Genomic DNA, 22,985 nt, shown 5'->3' with positions numbered 1-22,985 from the left:
TTGTTGAAGAAGTCACTGTATGTTTCAGCGTCAGAACGGTGGCCAAGTTCTCGGGTCAGCTGGAAGATCCGGGAAACACAAAGAGCGGGCATTCGGACTCGCCTGTCAGCTATTGACTTTGATATGACGATCTATGGAAAGTAAGGTGGTCGATTTTCTAGGATGATTGAGTTGAGCTGTGATTCGGTGATAGTCGTGGTGGCGGTTGGTTATTGAGTTTATGTTTGGGATTTCTTGAAAAGGTTAGTTATGAAGAACAATTTCAAAGATCAAAAGGAGAGAGGGAGCTTGAATTTAACAGTTATTGTTTTTTGGATTTCAATAATAGAGATGGAGAGGCATAGAAGAGAGGGAAAATGAGATTTGATTTGAGAGAGATTCTAATGGATGGGTCAGTTAAACGGTGCGTTTCATAAACTAATGGATTGCAACATTTGCTTTAGATATTTGTACATAGGATAAGGTAAGATTTAAAGGGTGATACATTTTTAGTATTATGAGATTACAAAAGGATAATGTGAGACTGCAGTTTTATCTTATAGTGACATATGACTTTGTTTGTCTTTCAGCTTATTTTGTTCTTATTATAGAATGGGTTTGATTTTTTTCTTCTTCAAATCTAAAAGCTATAATTTGATACTACATATGCATGACGTAATATATAACTATTTAGCATTAAATACATTGCGTTACCAAACATAGCTAATGAAATGGTAAATTATCAAAATGTCCCTAAGACACCATAATTCCCCTAAATGGTCGTAAATCATTCAAAATGCATATTAAATTATACTAATGTATAATTGGACTCTAAATATGCTGAAATACATGAAAATGACATGTCATGAAAATGATGATGGACATTGACATAAAAGATTTTTGCCTTGCCAGTTAGACATATTCGTTAGGTTATATTATAATCACAATTGCGTACAAAAAAAAAAAAAAAACGAAATAGTGTCATTAATCATTTAGACATGAAAAATCTTATTTTTAGTAGTAAAATTGGACATAATATCTAAACGCTAGATTTTATGAAATTCAATGATCATATATTATTAATTTAATCTTTGTATTTGAGTGCGTGCATATATAGTTTGAACAAAAGATTTGGAACCACTTTTTTCCATTCAAAGATTTTTTGAGTTAAGAAAGAATTATTTCATTAATAAATGACGGTATTAAAGAACTAATATTTGAAGGTAGCAACTCAATTGAAATCTTAATGATTAATACTTTATAATTGACATTAAAAAAATAATATTTTGAACTTAATTAATTCTAATATTACAATTAAATTATAACACTAAATAATTAATATTGAGCTCAATTATGACAACGACTAATATTTATTTTAATATTAAAAATAAAAAAATACATTGAAATATCAAACTTTAATAAAAAAATACTAAAGATTAATATTTGAATTCAATTAGAAATCCTCATATGTAAATTTAAATTATTATTAAGAAATATTAAATTATGAGTATGAATAATAAGTCAAGCAGGTTCTTAAAACTAATGCGTATTTATTAGATTTCACCTGGAATAGATCATTTATTAAGAAATCTAGCTTTAGATTTTAAAAAGGAAAATTTTTATCTCTTCACCAAACAACAAATGGAAGTTTATAGTTACCACATATTGAACGAATGAGTATGTGAAGATCTTTCAAAAGAACGAAATATGGTATATCCAGATATAGTTTTGTTGTCTTTAAAAAAGGATAAAAGATATAGTTTTTGTTGTAGGATTACTATTCACATATTAGGCATGGATGTGTTTACCCAAATGTATAGATTTGCTATTGACGTTTACGTAATTTACTTTTGAAGTTTACGTGATTTGTCTTGTGGCATCCTCAAGCCAAAATAAAATGTAAAATTTTAGAGTTATGATTAAATTTTTGCAAAGTTATTTCATTTTAGGCATGACCATAATTATTATTGAAATATAGAAATATAAGATTATAAAAATCCCCTGCAAATTTGAGGGTGCCACGATGAGACTCGCGTAAATTTTAGAGCGAAATTTATGCATTCGGCTTTCATTCTTTATATAAAACCTCATAGTTTGGATTGCCTCAAATCGCATTGCAAATGACAAAATTGAGATCGTTTTCTTGCATTATATAACCCAAATATCCAAATTATGGGTTTAAATATTGTATCTAAAAAAGAAACCGTCTTTTGCTTTTTTTGATTAAGAACGTAGGCTTTAGATGTGCCTTTAGTTGTAGCCTAAAAATAGCAATGTTTGGGCAATGGACAATAAAGGGAATGCCTTTCATTTCCTATATACACAAAAAAATTCTTCTACTGTCTCACATATACTAAGAGTATTTTCAAAATAGAAAAAGAAAATTTTATAAAACAATAAAATAAAAAATTCAATAATTAATATTTTGTAAAGGAAAGAACATATTATAATAAAGCATTATCATAATTAACAACTAAAAATTTTCATGAAAATAAACTTATTTTGTCAATCAATTTAATGTAATTAACTTAATTTTTTCGTATATAATATAATACCATAAACTATTTATACCACTAAAATATGAGAAATTAATATTAGCTATTAAAATAATTCATAGAGCATCGTTTATAATTTTGTATTTTTTTTTTTACTTTTTTTATAATGTATATGAGGATATAATTAGCTTTACGGTTGCTTTTTTTTTAGAAAAAATTCTTTTAATGTGTATACTATAATTTATATTATATATAATATAATTATTTATTTTTATTTTATATCAAACAATAAATCTTATAACATATTCCTCAATATATAATAACAAATTATATTTATTCTTTATAGAAATAAGTTACTTATATAAAGTAATTATGATCGATCAAGATTCATTAAAAATAATAATTGATAGAAGTAAAAATAAATGAGAAAATAAATTAGACCATGGATTAGAAGTAGAATGTATTGATAATTTTTTTTTTTTTCTCTCTTTATAGTATAAAAGCAGATAAAGTAGCCATTGTCCTCGGAGAAAAAGCTATCAAGTACTCTCTAGGTATCTTAAATGCTTCCTTTGACCTTTGCAATGCATCCTTTGACCGAACGTTACAAATTCTTCGTTGATTTTGTGATGTTAAGTATAGTTGTCTATATTAAATACATTTAATAGATTTACACATTACCCTGATTTATTATTTATTCTATCAATTAGTAAACATATTTGAATCTTATGTTTAATACATATCTTATAATATAATATAACCAAACAAAATTAAATTATCTTTATTTTTTAAAAAATAAAATTAAAATCATAAAAGATATTATATCTTACCATATTTAATATACCTTATTTAGTATATAATACAATTTTTAGTTTATCCAATAAATTTAGATTTAAAATAGAAATCAATTTACCAATCAAAATTAAATTATCTTTATTTTTTCAACTAATAAAATTAATTTTTTTTTTCAAAATATTATATTCTAAGCATACTTAATGTATACCTTATATAGTATATAGTATAATTTCTTATTTCATTCGATATATTTGACGTAAATAGAAAATTAGTACGACTAATTAAAATTAAATTACTTTATAATTTTCAACTAATCAAATTGGAATCCTTAATGATATTTTTTTCCGATCTATATATATATATATATATATATATCTTTATTAGATATATATCTAATATATATTAGATCTATTAGATTTAAATATATTAGATTATAGATATATATATATATATATATATATATATATATATATATGATTAGATTTATATATATAGAAATCTAATATTTTTCAACTAATATTTTGATTTAAATCTAATATATTTAAATATAATAGATCTAATATATATTATAATATATATATATATATATTATATATATATTATATATATATAATATATAGATATATATATATATATATGAAATATATATTTTATTGATATCGAAAAATAGGAGAAGATACATCGGTAAGAATAGCCCCTAACTAGTTTGGGCAAACTTGAGAATGTAATAAAAATTGTGTACAAATTATGTTTAAGAGACAATGAAGCTAAATGGTGTGCAGCTTGGTTCCCTTCTCTAAAAATATGTTGAATGTGAATGTGATGCTCCACCAGCAATTTTTTGAAGACCCAGTTATCATTCGCCATTTCAGTCCGTTTCTTCAAATCCATAGAGTCAGTCTCCAAGCATTGATTTTCACCTAGGTTAATTGCCCAGAGAGCTCCTTGAATGTAGCTTCCGTCTCCAAATCTAGCGAGTGTGAAGCGTCAATTTTGAAAGATAGACCAGCTATGAATCTTCCTTGGTAATCCCTAACGATCGCAGCGCCAACCCCTCCATTTCTTCCCATCACTCCATCTGTATTGATTTTAAGTTTATTTTTGTCTGGTGGTACCCAACTGACTCTAATAATTCTATCCGAAATGTGTAGGTGATATTGGGGAGTAAGCTTTGCAAGAATTAGTCTGTCGTGATTTTGGGCTAGTCGGGAATGCTCAAGAGTCATTGCCCAATGGTAAGTCATCCATGTAATTTCCTGTATCAGCCTGTTCTGATTGAATTGTTCCTCACCATGAGTGATGTTGTTATATGTTTTCCATATGAGCCAAGTAATAATTCCTGGTAGCACACCCCTTATGATTTTGACAATGTCTTTCTCCCCTGCTTGTAGCCACCATAGCATGCATAGCTGGTGATAGTTATTAGCTGGTATTATCTGCAAGTCCAAAATATCAGCAAAGAAGAACCATATTGCTATAACTTTTGTACATGATAAAACATATGGTTATTGGTAGCTTCGTCTTTCTTGCAAAAAGGGCATTGGGTGGGTAGGTGGAACCCTATCTTCCGTAAATTGTCAGGCACAACTAGACTTCTGTGGAAAAGTTTCCATAAGAAAACCTTAATTTTTGGAACTTGTTTGAAACTCCATATAGCTTTGTCTATGAATGAGCCTGTGGTCTGTCCTTGACACCATGTATGAATCTGAGATAGAGAATGAGTTGTGTGTTTGGATCCTTAGGTACCTCTGCTATCTAATAAGATATATATATATAATATGGATATCTATATTAGATATATTAGATATCTGATATCTATATCTAATATATATATAAAGATATATATATCTATATATATATATATATTATATATATATATATATATATATATATATATATATATATATATTATACCCCGAATTTTTATTTTTAAAACTTTTGAATTTTTATTAAATTAAAAATCGTAAATTTTGGCTGCGTGGGCTGCAAATGTAATATGGTCTCAATTCGAGCCCAAATTATCGAATTGAGCCCAAGCCCAAAATAGATTATTTGGAAATTTTCGATTTGAGAACAATTAAAATTTTCAAGAAATAATATGAAACACCAGTGATTAATTTATTAATTATCTTAAGATCAAATATCATTACTAAAACAATCAAAATAAATCAATCTGGACCGGGGAATTAAATTGATTTTTGAAAATCACAAGAATAACCCGAAAACCAAGTGAAAAACCTACAAACCGAGCAAGAATCGAGCCAAATCATTGAATCAGACCAAACCGGTTCAAATTGAACCGGAATGATCTAGAAACCGACATACTTTCTTTCTTTTCTTTTCTTCTCTCCTTCTTCTTCTCCAGTCGTGCACCCCCTCCCTCATCCGTCTCCTTCTCGTTTCCGGCCACCATTCAGCGAGCAGGAGGGGCGATCGACTTCCCTGGAGTCGCTGACCCATTTTCCAGCCTTCTCTCACTTCGATCGGACCTCCAATAGCGTGAACATGGTCTCCTCTCCTTCTTAGCGACGCAGCAGCTCCTCGGGCGAGATCGGGCAATTTCGGCGACGTCAGTGCAAGGGATAGGCGTCGATCGAGTCACCTTCACCTTGTGAGTGTTTTTCCTCCGCTAATTCTGACTACAAAGCTTGAGTGGCAAAACCACCATTAACGCCCGACACCAAGCAACTGTCGGGCCCGATCCAGCCTATTAGAGGACCGATCTCACTAAATTAACACTAGAAATGGAATCCTTGGTGAATTTTGAGTCGAGTGGTGTGATTGTTGTGAATTTCTGGGCGGTTTGATGTTTCCGGCCACCTTGCACGGCATCAACGGTGGCGGTCCGGCGAGGACTCCGAGAGGCAGAATGATCTCCTTTTCGGGCGGATCACGAAAATCAAATCCGATTTTTGATCGGTACATTGTAAGGCCTAGTTGCTTATTTTTGGTATAAATTTCAAAACTTGAATTAATTAATTAATTGAATATAAGGTTAATTGAATTAGTAAAAATTGGAGATTATGAATTTAGATATAGATAAGTGAAGTATATGAACATCGATTATAGAATCGGACTTCAAGGTAGTTAATGGATAACAAAGATTTTCGTAATATCGTTAAGTATGATTAATTACATTAATTTTGATATAAACAAATAAATAAATAAACAAGAATAGTGAATTTATATATAGTTTAATAAATTATATATTTTAGTTATGAATAATATGATCAATATTTATCATTAATAATAATAATAAATCAAATAAAGAAACACTATAGATATACATTTTAGTTTGATAAGTTAATGAACCGACGGGTAACGAAAACAAATAATGAATGTAAACTGCTTCCCAAATTAGAATTCTTATTTAGAATTTTCTTATTATATAGATACTTATAAAGTGTCGGAATGGGAAGACAAAGACTGGAAGCGCACAATAAGAAAGGCAGTCCTTTTAAGGACAACAAGAACTGTGAGTAGTGTTAGATAATTCGCCTCATCCGACTGCATTCATGCATTCACGGCTAAATGTTATCATGCATTATTGCCATATTGTGATGCACTATTTGTTGATATTAAATATTGCTTGATTATCTGTGAATGTGATATTGTTGCGCCTTGTTTGTGTGGAATTGGGATGAAGTGGGTCACCATGGGTTTGTGAGACCGTTACCGTTATATGGATCCTAATTATGATTAGCCGGGTAAATGGGAGATCGGCGCCCCCATGTGCACCTACCGTTACCGTTACCGTTACCATTACCAGGTTGGCTTCTTTATTTAGGCGCACCTGATAATTTAGATCTGATCGCAGCTCGCAGGGTGGCCTCCTGTTTTGAGTGCCTGAGGATCTCTATTTGATGGAGACGACCAAGTTGCCTCCTGTTGGTATATATATATATATATATATATATATATATAAAGAGAAAAAGAAAAGAGAGAGATTGGCAAAATAATGAGAGGACCTGTCGTGTGAGGATTATACCGGCCAGCCAGAATGGGAGATTGGCTCCCTGGTGCACATGTGAGTGATGGGCCATGTGTGAGGACGGCTCATCGGGTTTAGGTGACTCCATTGACTAATTTCCACGTGATATGATTATATGAAGGTGATAATAATTGTGATTGCTGTTGTATTGCCATTTGTGTGAAACTGCATGATCAAATAACTAAACGGGTGAACACATAGAAACAATATATATATATGTTAGCATTTGTGTGATTGTGTGGGGTGAGAGGGTTATCTAATCCTACTCACTGAGTTTAGTACTCACCCCCCCTCCAATCTCCCCTGGTAGTAGATGGAAAGAAGAATCCTGGAGTCCAATCGAACGAACGAGATACGGGTCGATAGGAGTAATAATCATTGTATTGAATACGTAAATGCAAAGGTTAGTGAATTATGGAGTAGAGTTTCGCAATTGTATTCTAACTTGGTTGTAAATGAATAAATTGAGTATAGACATTTATTATATGAATTGTACTTTGGATATATTTGTGAAATAAATTATTGGGCCTGAATCCACAATTGTGAATAGAATGCGAGTTTTTAGATAATACAGGCTTACTACGGGTTTCGGGGGCTTTAAACCCACCCAGGTCCTAGTGCCGGTCCGGTCTATGGAAATGGTCGTGACAAAATATATGTATATATATATATATATTAGATATATCTAATATCTCAAAATTATTTTGATTTAAATCTAATATATCTAAATTTAAATGTAATATATCTAATATATCTTTTCAACTAATATATTTAAATCTAATATAGATTTAAATATATCTAATATTTTGATATATATATATAATATATATATATATTATATATATATATTATATATATATATATATAAAATCATGTGTATATTGATTAGATTTATTCATAAATATTAATTAATATTAATTAATTAAATTTTAGAAATTTCTAAGATATTTATTATTTTATTAGTCAAAGTTATTAATTTTTTAATATATCATATTAATTAAATCAATTAATTAAAGTGGATAATTATATTATTTTGATTATTTTAGATAAATCATGTTGATTAAATTAATTAATTGAAATGAATAATCATATTAATTAAAAATTTTTAGATAATCCATATTAATTAATTAAAATATCTAATCATTTTAATTTAATTTTTTTAGATAAATCAAATTTCAAATATTATATATTTAAATTAAAATATTTTAATTGGCGATGACTAAGAATATTATAGAATATATAAAATTTTACTAAAAATATTAAAAAAATTTCATTATTCCATATTCCCGTATTTATATATGTTATCGATTATAGATATAGCTAGCTTAACTAAACATAAGAATAACCAAATACAACAAACGATGGATGTGAAAATACTGAGTACAAACACCATAAACCAATTTTTGAAGGCAATGATATCCCTCCTCCAACCTCACGCTACATTCTTCTATCTATGTTCGATAAAGTTACATACAAAAATTTTGAGCCAATTTTTGATCATGACTAATATTTGTATCTAATATTAAAAATGAAAAATATATTGCAAATATCAAAATTTAATAAAAAAAGAGGAACGTTACTAAGGATTAATATTTGAATTCAAATAGAAATCATGTATATGAACTACAAGTGCAAAGCAAGTTCGTTAACTAAATGCATATATATTGGGTTTCCCTTAGATATATACCATTTATTAAGAAATCTAGTTTTACATATTAAAAGGAAAATTCTTATCTCTTCACCAAACCACAAATGGAAGTTTATAGTTACAACGTAATGAACCAATAAGTATGTCAAGATATCTTTCAAAAAAGAAAAAAATTTAAATATGGTATGTCAAGATATAGTTTTTTTTTTTATGATTACTATTGCCATATATGGCATGTACGTTTTAAATTCATTCGTTGTATAAAACCACCTACTTTGGATTGACTCAAATTGGATTGCAAATGACAAAATTGACATTGCTTAATCTTGCATTATATAACCCAAATATCCAAATTAATGAGTTCAAATAATTTTTATCTAAAAAAGAAACCTTCTTTTGCTATAAGAATCTAGGTTTTACCCTTTAAAAAAAAAAATCTCGGTTTTAAGCATATCGGTAACATAGCTTTATAATTTTTTAAACACCACAATGTTTAGCATTTAGCTTTTATTATTATTTTTTTGACCCATGACCTAAAAATAACAAGTATATAGGTAATGGGCAATATGGGGAATGCCTTCAGTTTCATTTCCTATATATAGGGCCTCGCCTAATCCTTCTCCAAACAAATCTTCTTCTCTCTTACATACAGCTAGCTTAACTAAGCATTAATCACCATGGATGTGAAAATAATGAGTACAAAACCTGTTAAGCCAATTTTTGAAGGCAATGATATCCCTCCTTCAACCTCACAGTACATTCCTCTGAGTGTGTTTGATAAATTCACATACAACACCCACATGGCTGTCATTTTTGCTTATCGTCCACCTACACCATCAAATGCAACCTTTGAGCATGGCCTCCAAATCGTTTTATCAAAATATAGAGTGTTGGCAGGAAGATTTGGAGAAGACGAAAATGGTGACCCTGTTATTTTTCTTAATGACAAAGGAGTGAAGCTAGTTGAGGCATCTGTCGATGGCAATCTCGATCAGTTCATGCCATTACATTCATCTCCAGAATTACTTGGTCTTCACCCTACCACGAAAGGTGTAGAGGAGCTATTGCAAATTCAACTCACAAGGTTCAATTGTGGTTCATTAATTATTGGCTACACATCCCATCACAAGATAACTGATGCACAATCTGGTTGCAATTTTTTTGCCTGGGGAAAGGCTACTAGAGGACTTGATATAGATCCTCTTCCTATTCTTGATGGAACCTTTTTCGTTCCTAGAAATCCTCCGATTATCGAGTTCGAACACAGAGGATTTGAATTTGAAAGTAAGAAGCTGGTTAAGGCTTTTCACAACGATAATAATGACCTTGTAGATGACATTGTTATCCATAAAGTTCATTTCACAATGGATTTTCTTTCCAAGCTCAAAGCCAAAGTTTCAGAAAACAATAATAATCTCAAGCCCTATACTACTTTTGAGAGCTTGGTTGCTCATCTATGGAGAGTGATAACAAAGTCTCGAGGAGTCAATGGGTTTAAAACAACCCGTGTGAAAATTTCAATCAATGGTCGCAGACGAATGAATCCAAGAGTGCCTGATGAGTACTATGGCAATCTGGTGCTATGGGCATTTCCAAGTTCTAGGGTTAAAGACCTACTAGATGAGCCATTAGCTTATGCAGCCAAGCTCATTCATGACGCCATTGCAAATATAAACGATAACTATTTTAAGTCATTCATAGACTTCGCTAGCTGCAAGGAGATGATCAAAGAGGAAGAGCTAGTTTCAACTGCGGATATAGATAAATCTACTTTATACCCTGATTTGGAAGTTGATAGTTGGGTGAGGTTCCCATTTTATGAGCTTGATTTTGGAGGAGGAAGCCCTTATCTATTTATGCCTTCTTATTATCCACTTGAGGGAATGTTTTTTCTTCAACCTTCCTTCATTGGTGGTGGAAGCATAGATACATTTGTACCTCTTTTCCGGGACAACTTGGAAACCTTCAAAAAAATTGTCTATTCCATTGACTAGTTAATTAAGGTTGTGTATGCTACAAAAGGTTTTGTGGAAGTTTTTAGTGGACTTTTTTCTTTGAAGGGATTGTAATTCTCAAAATCTACAAATCACAAATTGAAGTTTAAAGCAAAAATGGTATATGTATCCTACTTATTACTTAGAGCATCTCCAATGCTAATGTGAATTGTGAGTGATTTGTCAAATAAAATAGAAGGTGTGAATGGTGATGTATTTGAATGTTTATTATAGAAATTGAATTTTTAAAATCTCTCTCTAATGTATTAGTTTTGAATTCTCTTCCATCTTCTTTTTACTGTTCTTTTCCAAGCCCACAAATTTTCACATTGCCTAGAGACTCTCTAAAAATATAGAAGGTATGGTAGACAATATTTTTTTATTTTTTGATACTCAGTTTGCCATATTAAATAGACATTAACGTTGAAAAGTATTTTTTAAAAAATCTTTCCATTTTTTTAAAAATCTTTTCATTTTTCTAATGTGGCAATTAATAAGAGTAATTCACGTTAGCATAGGAGATGCTCTTCCTTTATGTGTCTTCACATGTTGTTTAAGATTTTTGCATAATAATTAAAGAAATAACTAAACCATTTAAATCATAAAAAAATTTAATCAAATTAGTTTTATATTATCAGATTACTCTAATTTTAATAATTCTTTCTATTAGTTTACAATGAAAATTAAGATATACAGAAAAGAGAGAGCAATTTACAAAATGTGTGAAAAAAAGTTACCTAAATGGTGTGGTCTTGAAAATATCACTACAAAAAAAACGCCATTTTGCGACCGACCAATCGATCGCAAAATGGCAAATATCGGTCGCTAATTTGATTTAGCGACCGATTTGCGACCGACGATCGTCGATCGCAAAAATACTGGTCGCAAAATAATTTTGCGACCGATGAGACAATCGGTCGCAAATTAGATACCGATAAAATCGGTCGCAAAATTGAATAATCGGTCGCAATTTTTGGTCGTGGTTTAATTGGAAATTCAGTCGCAAATTTGGTCGCAGAATATCGGTCGCAATTTTTTTCAATCGGTCGCAAATCGGTCGCAAATTATAAATTCATAATTTTTACTTTGGTATCAAATCGATCGCAAATCGGTCGCAAAAATGGAAAAAAAAATTTAAAAAATAAAATATTATTTTGAAACCAAAATTTTTCTGCACCTGTGAAAGTTGACATAAATGCATATATATCACACAACCTATTCAAGAACAGTATAAAAATGTAACTTTTATTGTTCTGAACAAATTAAAATATGAAAATACAAATGAAAAAATAAAAATGTCCAAAATCAAATCTATATATGCTGCTGCTCATCTGCAGGATCCGATGTCAGATCTCCCGATGTCGGATCGCCGGGAGGAGTACCTGCTGGATGTGATGTAGCGCCAGGAGGTGTGACCAAGGTATCATTTGCAGCATCGGGATCAGGAGCCGATAGTGGCTGCTGCTGAGACGTCGAAACATGTCGGTCTGTAGCAGGCGCAAGATCAGAGGGAGAAGTACCAGCACGGTGCTCACCGGACAGCCGCATCACATGCGCTCTAAGCTCTGCAATCTGTCTCTGTTGATCAGCAAGCTGAGCCCGTATATCATCATCACAGTGCGAGTCACTGTGCTCCGGCTGTCGTGCTGCGCTGGCTGTAGAAGCATGAGCTGCTGAGCCAGTGTAAAACTGTGATGCCTGAGACCCGATGCCGTATACCTTCCTCTTCTTCTCGCCCCCTACAGCCTCGAGATAAAACGCTACCTCGTCAATTCTTGACTCAGCTTCGGATTCATCGATCTGAGAAGTAACAATATGCTCCCGAGCTGTAGTATAGTTCTCCTGAAAACAAAAAATTAATTAATCAATGCAATTGCAAGCTTTACTATATTCAACTTTATACATCTTCGCAATGATTAGAGGGTAAATGTAAATATTATTCATTGTTACTTACATTGACGCTCAGCGCACGTCTGTCGACAAAGGTATTACGATCGTGGTCCTTCGTGTGAGTGTATGTAAACACCTCCATCGGTGTGGGCTCACGACCTAATTCTTTAGCCAGTAATGAATTTTTATGCATGATATATTAATATATTAGTGTCCTTTCATTAAACATCAGTTTCTTGTAAAGGGACTAGTTCACTTACTAATAATCGAGCTGTCTCTATAGCAGATATAGATTCGCCTGTGTGTCGCGAAGGTCCTGCTCCATCACCCCAGTCTCACTGCGCCTGTTTTGTGCAAATATCTCCCACTTTCTCTTGAATGCAGGATCCTCCCAAACCTTTTGCCAGCTCTCCCATATCTCCTGAGACACGCACTGCTGCTTCTTACCGCTTCTTCTCATCCTATAGGTGAAGTCAGCGTATCGATCGGCGCATATCTTCTCCCAGGCTACTTTCAGCATAGCTGTAATGGCCTCGTCCCATATGAAATGTTTCTGCAAAAAATTAGATCACTTATAGCGTTTAAACACTAAGGATATATCTTGAATTGTAAACATTGAATGATGATATAACTTAAACCAAAGAGTACCTGGAACTCCTCCCAATAAAAGTCTCTCGCCTCTTGTGGTACGGCATCCCATGTGTATCCTTCTTTATGCAGCTGTAGCTTGATTATCTTCAAAATTTGCCTCGCTGCTCGAGAAGATGGATATATGCTGAAAAAAAAACAGAAGTGAAATATAATTACACGAAAGCATCACAGTTATGAATAAGTACAAAATATAATTACAAAATATGCCTGCAGAAAATTTGAATAAGTACTTACTGTCCCGCTACCAAACTGAGGGTGATACGTGGATCTGATGAAGCTTCAAAAGAAATGACAAATGTTATAAATTTTTAGATAATTAATATATAATTAAAATGACAGTTATGACATTTATGATTACCTTGCACAGTAGGTGACTGTGCAGCTGGTGGAGTCTGTACTGGTCCAGAAGAGGAAGGAGCAGAAGAGGAAGGAGCAAAAGGCTGTGATGGTGGCAGTACTGGACGCTGAGCAGAGGATGAAGCCCCAGACGTACCTGAAGAAGGATGTGATGGCGGCAGTACTGGTCGCTGAGCAGATGACGAAGCCCTAGACGTACCTGACGAAGGACGAGGGATCGACCCTCCTCGTCCATGGGCATTGCGTCCAGGGCCATGACCTCCACGCGAACCACTGCCGGACGCGTCAGAATCAAATGGTCTGCCTCTAGCCATCTGTACTGCAGATATCAGAACCTAGATAAAATGAATTATACAATTATATGAATTGTAGAACATGTGGTAAATATGAGTAAAGAAAGTTAATACCATTGAAATTCTTCATTAATAATATTAATTACATATACATTTATCAATTTGTAACAGTAAAATTACTCTAAGTTTTAAGTGTCTTGAATATCATCTGCTTCCTCCTCCTCTTCATCAGCTTCCTCTTCTTCATATTCGTCTTCTGAGGAACCCATGATGATTTGATCTTCTTCCTCTTCATCATCTGATGGTTCTATTTCAACATAAGATCAGCTTTCATCATCCAATCTATCTCACTACAAAAAAAACGCCATTTTGCGACCGACAAATCGGTCGCAAAATGGCAAAAATCGGTCGCTATTTATACTTTGCGACCGATTTGCGACCGACAAACGTCGGTCGCAAAATCACTGGTCGCAAATGTTAATTGCGACCGATGAGAAAATCGGTCGCAAATTAGAGACCGATAAGTCGGTCGCAAAATTGAAAAAGCGGTCGCAAATTTTGGTCGTGGTTTAATTGGAAATTCAGTCGCAACTTTGGTCGCAGAATATCGGTCGCAATTATAAATTCAAAAAATTTTTTTTTGGTATCAAATCGGTCGCAAATCGGTCGCAAAAATGAAAAAGGGAATAAAAAAATTAAATATTATTTGAAACCAAAATTTTTCTACACCTGTGAAAGTTGACATAAATGCATATATACACACGCAATTCAAGAATAGTATAAAAATGTAATTTTTATTGTTCTGAACAAATTAAAAATGAAAATACAAATGAAAAAAAAAAGGTCGGAAATCAAATCTATATATGCTGCTGCTCATCTGCAGGATCCGATGTCGGACCGCCGGGAGGAGTACCTGCTGGATGTGATGTAGCGCCAGGAGGGGTGAGCAAGGTATCGCCTGCAGCATCGGGATCAGGAGCCGATAGTGGTGCTGCTGAGACGTCGAAACATGTCGGTCTGTAGCAGGCGCAGGATCAGAGGAAGAAGTACCAGCACGGTCCTCCCGGACAGCCGCAGCATGCGCTCTAAGCTCTGCAATCTGTCTCTGCTGATCAGCAAGCTGAGCCCGTATATCATCATCATAGTGTGAGCCAGTGTGCTCCGGCTGCGGTGCTGCGCTGGCTGTAGAAGCGTGAGCTGCTGAGCCAGTGTAAAACTGTGATGCCTGAGACCCGATGCCGTATACCTTCCTCTTCTTCTCGCCCCCTACAGCCTCGAGATAAAGCGCTACCTCGTCAATTCTTGACTCAGCTTCGGATTCATCGGTCTGAGAAGTAACAATACGCTCCCGAGCTGTAGTATAGTTCTCCTGAAAATAAAAAATTAATTAATCAATGCAATTGCAAGCTTTATTATATTGAACTTTGTACATCTTCGCAATGATTAGAGGGTAAATGTAAATATTATTCATTGTTACTTACATTGACGCTCAGCGCACGTCTGTCGACAAAGGTATTACGATCGTGGTCCTTCGTGTGAGTGTATGTAAACACCTCCATCGGTGTGGGCTCACGACCTAATTCTTTAGCCTGTAATAAATTTTTATTCATGATATATTAATATATATAATGTACTTTCATTAAACATCAGTGTATTGTAAATGGACTAGGTCACTTACTAATAATCGAGCTGTCTCTATAGCAGATATAGATCCGCCTGTGTGTCGCGAAGGTCCTGCTCCATCACCGCCAGTCTCACTGCGCCTGTTTTGTGCAAATATCTCCCGCTTTCTCTTGAATGCAGGATCCTCCCAAGCCTTTTGCCAGCTCTCCCATATCTCCTGAGACACGCACTGCTGCTTCTTACCGCTTTTTCTCATCCTATACGTGAAGTCAGCGTATCGATCGGCGCATATCTTCTCCCAGGCTACTTTCAACATAGCTGTAATGGCCTCGTCCCATATGAAATGTTTCTGCAAAAAAATGAAATATAGCGTTTAAACACTAAGGATTTATCTTGAATTGTAAACATTGAATGATGATATAACTTAAACCAAAGAGTACCTGGAACTCCTCCCAATAAAAGTCTCTCGCCTCTTGTGGTACGGCATCCCATGTGTATCCTTCTTTATGCAGCTGTAGCTTGATTATCTTCAAAATTTGCCTCGCTGCTCGAGAAGATGGATATATGCTGAAAAAAAAAAACAGAAGTGAAATATAATTACACGAAAGCATCACAGATGAACAAGTACAAAATATAATTACAAAATATGCCTACAGAAAATCTGAATAAGTACTTACTGTCCCGCTACCAAACTGAGGGTGATACGTGGATCTGATGAAGCTGCAAAAATGACAAATGTTATATTTCTAGATAATTAATATATAATTAAAATGACAGTTATGACATTTATGATTACCTTGCACAGTGGGTGACTGTGCAGCTGCTGGAGTCTGTAATGGTCCAGAAACGGGGGTAGAAGAGGAAGGAGCAGAAGAGGAAGGAGCAGAAGGCTGTGATGGCGGCAGTACTGGACGCTGAGCAGAGGATGAAGCCCCAGACGTACCTGAAGAAGGATGTGATGGCGGCAGTACCGGTCGCTGAGCAGATGACGAAGCCCCAGACGTACCTGACGAAGGACGAGGGATCGACCCTACTCGTCCACGGGCACTGCGTCCAGGTACACGACCTCCACGCGAACCACTGCCGGACGCGTCAGAATCAAACGCTCTGCCTCTAGCCATCTGTACTGCAGATATCAGAACCTAGATAAAATGAATTTATACAATTATATGAATTGTAGAACATGTGGTAAATACGAGTAAACAAAGTGAATACCATTGAAATTCTTCATTAATAATATTAATTGCATATACATTTATCAATTTCTAACAGTAAAATTGCTCTAAGTTTTAAGTGTCTTCAATATCATCTGCTTCCTCCTCCTCTTCATCAGCTTCCTCTTCTTCATATTCGTCTTCTGAGGTACCCATGATGATTTGATCTTCTTCCTCTTCATCATCTGATGCTCCTATTTCAACATAAGATCGGCTTTCATCATCCAACCTATCTGTTAAATCTTCAACAACTTGCATCGGTTGCGTTTCAACCCTAACTTCTTGAAATGCCTCCGATACTGCGAGTGAAGAAGATGTTTCGTTTCAAGTGCATGAACAACTGATCTAGCCTTGATTTTACACACTGCCATCCAATCGCATCTATCTCGTTTAAACGATGGATATGGGACATAGTACACTTGTGCAGCTTGCATTGCCAAAACAAACGGTTCATACTTTGTATATCTTCTTCTTTGATTAATATCAACCAGATTATACTTAGGATGAACCTTCGTGCCAATGTTTGGCGTAGGATCAAACCATTCACATTTGAATAAGATTGTGCACTTCATTGGTAGGCCTGGATATTCTAACTCCAAAACCTCAACCAATTTCCCATAAAAATCGTTTGACACGTCACTGTAGTTTGATCCCTTTATGCACACACCGCTGTTCATTGTCTTTCTGCTTCTCCCATAACCCTCAGTGTGAAACTTGTAACCGTTTACAAAGTAGCCAGAGTAGGCATTAGCAACCGGTAATGGCCCCTTTGCCAGATCCGTAATAAATCTGTTACGAATATCGCTTCCCGAGCTTCGAGCCTATGGGAAATAGTAATGACATGAGTCAATTTAATAAATGTACATTCCGTGTTGTGTACATTGAAAGTAACTTACATAATATTTGAACCATTCTGCAAATTCCGTGTCCAGCTTTGCATCAACTGCAGTATCAGTCAAATTGAGATTTTGAAGCCGCAGAAGATTGATATATTCCCTATTTATGAACGAACCATATTAGCATAAGTATACTTTAACAACGGCCAACATCAAGTTAGAATGTTTACATTATTTATACTTACTGTACATATGGTGTGATCTCTTCGCAATTCAATAAAATATAGGTTTGAGCCGCTTGTATCTCTGCATCAGTCAATCGTCTTTTTTTGATTTACCAATCGTACGCCCAGGGTAGGTGAAAATTTTTAGATTTCCTTCAAACTCAGATTGAACGCGATCTCCTCCGTCATCGTTACGTGGCACTCTCCGATGCTTGGTGAAAACATGTTGGTCAAAGTAGTGCGAACAGAATGTGGAAGCTTCTTCAACCAAATATGCATTGCAAATGGATCCCTCGACCTTTGCCTTATTGCGCACATTCTTTTTAATTTTCTGCAGGTGTCTGTGATTGTACAATGCCAATATGTAAGTATAAGTTCAAATAAATGATGTAATCATTAGAATGAGATGTTAGTGAATCACCTCTCAAATGGATACATCCATCGATATTGTACCGGTCCTGCTAAACGACATTCATAGGGCAAATGAACCGGCAGATGTTCCATAGAATCAAAGAAGCCGGGTGGAAAAATTCGCTCCAACTTGCACATCACAATTGGGATTTCTCGCGCTAATTGGTCCATATCATCGCATCGGATAACAGTCATCGTCAATTCCTTGAAAAAGACTCAATGTCATTGCTTCCCAAATTTTTCCTGGTAATAATTCCGGAATGCCACAGGAATCAATCTTTGCATGAAAACATGGCAGTCATGGCTTTTCATGCCAAACAATCTGTACTTCCTCATGTCCACACATCTACCCATATTTGAACAGTAGCCATCTGGAAACCTTAATGATCGTAACCATTCGCACAATAATTGCCTTTGGGGTTTATCTAAACAATAACATGCCTTCGGAAACTTACCAGTAAGTACAGTTGCTCGAGTTCTGGTCGACGACAAATTTCCTTCATGTCCGCTCTTGCTTTTGCATTATCCTTGGTTTTCCCTTCAATGTTCATGACAGTGTTGAACAGATTTTCAAACACATTTTTTTCTATGTGCATGACATCAAGGTTATGACGAATAAGAAGTGAACTCCAGTATGGCAAATCCCAGAAGATGCTTCGCTTTTTCCACCCGCTATTCCTGCCAATTATTTATTTACCTCATCTGCACCCAACTCTAACTTTCATAAGCCCCAATCTTCAATTTCTTGTAATATTTCTGCTCCAGACTTCACAGGTGGAGGGGGTTCAACAATAGTCGTGTTCTTTCTAAAGCATTGTCGATTTCTCCTCCAAGGGTGAGATTCTGGTAAGAATTTGCGATGACAATCAAACCAACATTGTTTACCTCCATTCTTTAGTGTAAATGCATTAGTGTTTTCCATGCAATGAGGACAAGCCAATTTGCCAGCGTACTCCACCCAGATAACATTCCAAATGCTGGAAAATCACTGATGGTCCAAAGCAAAGCAGCTCGCATTATGAAATTCTGATTGGTCGAAATATCGAATGTTTGAACCCCATATTCCCATAAATAATTAAGTTCGGCCATCAAAGGCTGCAGAAACACATCAATTTTATGTTTTGGATTAGTAGGCCCAGGAACAATAACACACAAAAACATATATTCATCTTTCATACACATTGTCGGTGGTAGATTATATGGTGTGACAATGATAGGCCATGATGAATATTGTTGTCCTGATTGGCCAAACGGCTGAAACCCATCAGTACAAAGCCCCAATCTCACGTTTCTTATTTCAGCAGCAAACAGAGGATGAATGTTATCAAAATGTTTCCACGCTTCAGAGTCTGACGGATGAGTCATTATACCATCCTCATATTCATGCAAAGCATGCCATGTCATGTGTTCAGCTGTCGCCTTTGATGCATATAACCTTTGAAGGCGAGGAACAAGAGGGAAATAATACATCTTCTTGAAAGCCTTCTCCCTTTGTACTCTACCAGTCCCTTGACCGCGCCGTTGATATCTTGGAAGATTACAAAACTTGCATTCTCTGAATTCCGAGTCAACACCCCAGAATATCATACAATTATTACGGCAGCAATCAATCTTTTCTACCGGTAGTCCCAATCCCCGAACTAATTTTTTTGTCTGATAAAAATTATCAACCATTGAATGGCCTTCAGGCAACATTTCTTTTGCTAACTGAACAAAATCATCGTAACACCTTTCTGAAAAATGGTGCTCTGCTTTCATGTGTAGTAATCGTGCAACAACAGACAGAACTGAATGATTCTTGCATCCAGGCCACAGTTCAATGTTAGCTGCACTTAGCATGTCAAACAATTGTTGTGCTGCTACATTTGGCGATTCCTCCATATTATCCCAATCAATTGTACTCTACTCGCATCGATTACCATATCATTGCATTGATTACCATACAGAAATTGATAAGGCTGAACTTCTAAACTTACCGGAATGGAGTGGCCTGACCCACTGGCAACTCGAGCTTCACCATGATGTATCCATTCGTAATAATTTTCCACGAACCCATTTTTGCACAAATGAAGTTTCACTGTATCGATGTCTAAGAAGGCTCGATTTCGACACTTCTTGTGATTACATGGACACCTCAACTTATTCCCATCCATAAAACTGGGATTACCAACTGCAAACTGTATAAACGCCTCCAATCCGTGCAGGAACTCTTGTCTTAATATCCCATTGACCTCGAACCTCCAGTACATCCAATCTCGATTATTTTGCATTTTTGTTACCTAATTAACAATGTGTTTATCAAGGGTAAATTATATGTAATTGCATTAGTCTATCTAGCCTTAAAACATGCCACTAATGTAATGTTCAAGTTACACTTATAACTAACTAAGGTTATTTCTATAATAAGGGGGAACTATAGATAAATGTAAAATAACTAAGTTCATTTATTCAATACAAAGGTTATTATATATATATATATATATATAATATATAAAGGTAAGTGTACTATTCTACATATTGAATTTATTGAAAAAAATTCGGCAGCATTTCGGCACAACACTATCAAATCTCAAATAGAAAGACACTTCAATAAACACTTCTATAACATATCAACATTCTCCAAAGGCAAAATGGCCACTACTAGGCCTCCAATCCAAACTCATCATTAACAGGACTTGCTCAAACAACAATTATCACAACAAAGTTGCACGTTAGGATAAAAAACTACAGCACTCATTACAATTATCACAACCCTGATTCAAATTCAATTTCAATTAACCTAAAACGCAAAATTCAATTCTAGTGAGGGTTTCTTTTTAATTTTAACTTAGGCAGTAGTGGAGCAAGTACATGTTGATAATTACTATAACTAAACAACGCGTATTTATAAAAGCCCATAATTCTTTGGGCCCTTTAAACCATCGCCTTATTAAATTGGGCCCCAATGAGCCCACCTCTATCTTTTCTTGTTAACTAGCCGTTTAACTTTTTCTTTTTTTATTTAACTTATAATGTTAAAATTATTTTATAAAATATTTTAATTGAAATATAATGAAAGCATTTTCAAACAAGTTGTCGTTATCCATTAGAAACGGTGGAAATTATTAAAAAATAAATTAACAAAACACCACTTTTGTCAATGCAACTGTAACAACAATGACAAGTAAGTTTATTATTGAGAATGACAAATAAATTATATATATTTGTTGTGTTCAACGTATTTTTATCTTATATTTGACGTAAGATGGTTAGACTTGCGAAATAATTTCTGAAAGTGACATAATTATTAAATAAGAGTTGGTGCCACATTATTTCATAATTTAACAATTATTAAAAATTAATAATAAAAAATATTTATCATATTGATGTAAATATGCTAATAGAATCCCCCAAAAATCAATACTTTCCTCATCCAGGTAACCAATTACGTTTGGGAATCTTTTGTTGTTTGTTTATTACTATAATTTTATATTTCTATAATTAATTAATTTTATTTAAATATTTTAAAGAATTCTTTTTTAATGTTATTTGGAATCTTTGTACGTATGATTTTTTACCAACTCCATCCCTCTATTATTGATGGTTTATTCTAATTTCATAGATAAATTATTCATGTATAATTATTGATATAATTATATATATTTTTAATAAATTTAAATGAATGCCGATTTAAATTTGTATTTTTTAATTTAAATAATTTACTTATATGTTTTCATTAAATAACAAAAGATGATATTATATGATCATTACTTAAATATGATCATTTTTCTGCCAAATAAATTGAAATATTTATTATTGTAATTAAATTATTTTAATTCAACTGACATAATTATTTTTTTTTTTCATTTTGAAATTCTCATATATTCAATTCAAATCCTTATTAATTTTTTTATAATTACAGGACATATATAAAGATTTAATGATAATGCAATTAATCTTAATGAAATGAAATTAATTTTATTTTATTAGTTAATCTTATTATTATAAATCCATTATTTGATTAATGTTATTAATTATAATAAACAGTCACAGTAACAATAATAATAAATCGAAATAATAATATTAACAATAATAATAAATTGAAAAATAATAACAGTAACAACATTAACAATATTAACAATATTAATAATATTAACAATAATAACAGTAACAATAATAATAAATTGAAAAAAAACACAAAAATCGAAAAAAAAAATTTCGAAAAAAATAATAACAGTAACAACATTAACAATATTAACAATATTAATAATATTAACAGTAATAACAGTAACAATAATAATAAATTGAAAAAAAACAAAAATCGCAAAAAAAAAAAAATTGGAAAAAAATAAAATGGTCACCGGCTTACCTCAAATGCTGTCCAAACGGTGGCGAACGCCGTAGAGGAGTGACTGGAGTGTCGGTGGCGGCGTCACAGTGGCTGGAGCGTTTCAGGAGGGCTGGAGGCGCTGCGGACGGAGGAGAAGAGAGGAGAGGAGAAGGAGAAGAGAGAAAGAAGAAAAAAGGAAAAGAAGAGGGCGCGTTTAAAGCCCTAATATTTGCGACCGACAATCGGTCGCAAATGTCATTTAAATCGGTCGCAAA

The 22,985-nt window shown here is 33.7% G+C and overlaps 1 protein-coding gene and 3 long non-coding RNA genes across 5 annotated transcripts; 2 read left to right on the top strand and 2 right to left on the bottom strand.

Annotated features, from left to right (window-relative positions):
• The first annotated feature begins 5,949 nt into the window (after window positions 1-5,949).
• LOC149492123 (uncharacterized) lies at window positions 5,950-7,764 on the top strand. Of its 2 annotated transcripts, none has more exons than XR_016319134.1 (3): window positions 5,950-6,195; window positions 6,662-6,744; window positions 7,574-7,764. It is a non-coding gene; the product is annotated as an uncharacterized LOC149492123 (long non-coding RNA). The 2 variants fall into 2 exon arrangements; XR_016319133.1 differs by having other exon boundaries at window positions 7,571-7,764.
• Window positions 7,765-9,550: 1,786 nt separating this feature from the next.
• LOC149492122 (agmatine coumaroyltransferase-2-like) lies at window positions 9,551-11,153 on the top strand. Its single transcript, XM_089716872.1, has one exon. The coding sequence runs from the start codon at window positions 9,586-9,588 to the stop codon at window positions 10,900-10,902; it is 1,317 nt and encodes a 438-aa protein (XP_089572998.1). The 5' UTR covers window positions 9,551-9,585; the 3' UTR covers window positions 10,903-11,153.
• Window positions 11,154-13,446: 2,293 nt separating this feature from the next.
• On the bottom strand, window positions 13,447-13,882 carry LOC149492121 (uncharacterized). Its single transcript, XR_016319129.1, has 3 exons — window positions 13,802-13,882; window positions 13,678-13,720; window positions 13,447-13,567 (listed from the first exon to the last, which is right to left on the bottom strand). It is a non-coding gene; the product is annotated as an uncharacterized LOC149492121 (long non-coding RNA).
• Window positions 13,883-16,162: 2,280 nt separating this feature from the next.
• Window positions 16,163-16,677, bottom strand: LOC149492120 (uncharacterized). Its single transcript, XR_016319132.1, has 3 exons — window positions 16,513-16,677; window positions 16,394-16,436; window positions 16,163-16,283 (listed from the first exon to the last, which is right to left on the bottom strand). It is a non-coding gene; the product is annotated as an uncharacterized LOC149492120 (long non-coding RNA).
• Window positions 16,678-22,985: the final 6,308 nt, after the last annotated feature.

The sequence above is a fragment of the Jatropha curcas genome, unplaced genomic scaffold (genome assembly GCF_041381405.1).
Source record: "Jatropha curcas cultivar XTBG-Jc1 unplaced genomic scaffold, XTBG_Jcur_1.0 HiC_scaffold_113_pilon, whole genome shotgun sequence".
In the NCBI taxonomy this organism is placed as follows: Eukaryota; Viridiplantae; Streptophyta; class Magnoliopsida; order Malpighiales; family Euphorbiaceae; genus Jatropha; species Jatropha curcas.
This window is presented reverse-complemented; position numbering and strand designations above follow the sequence as displayed.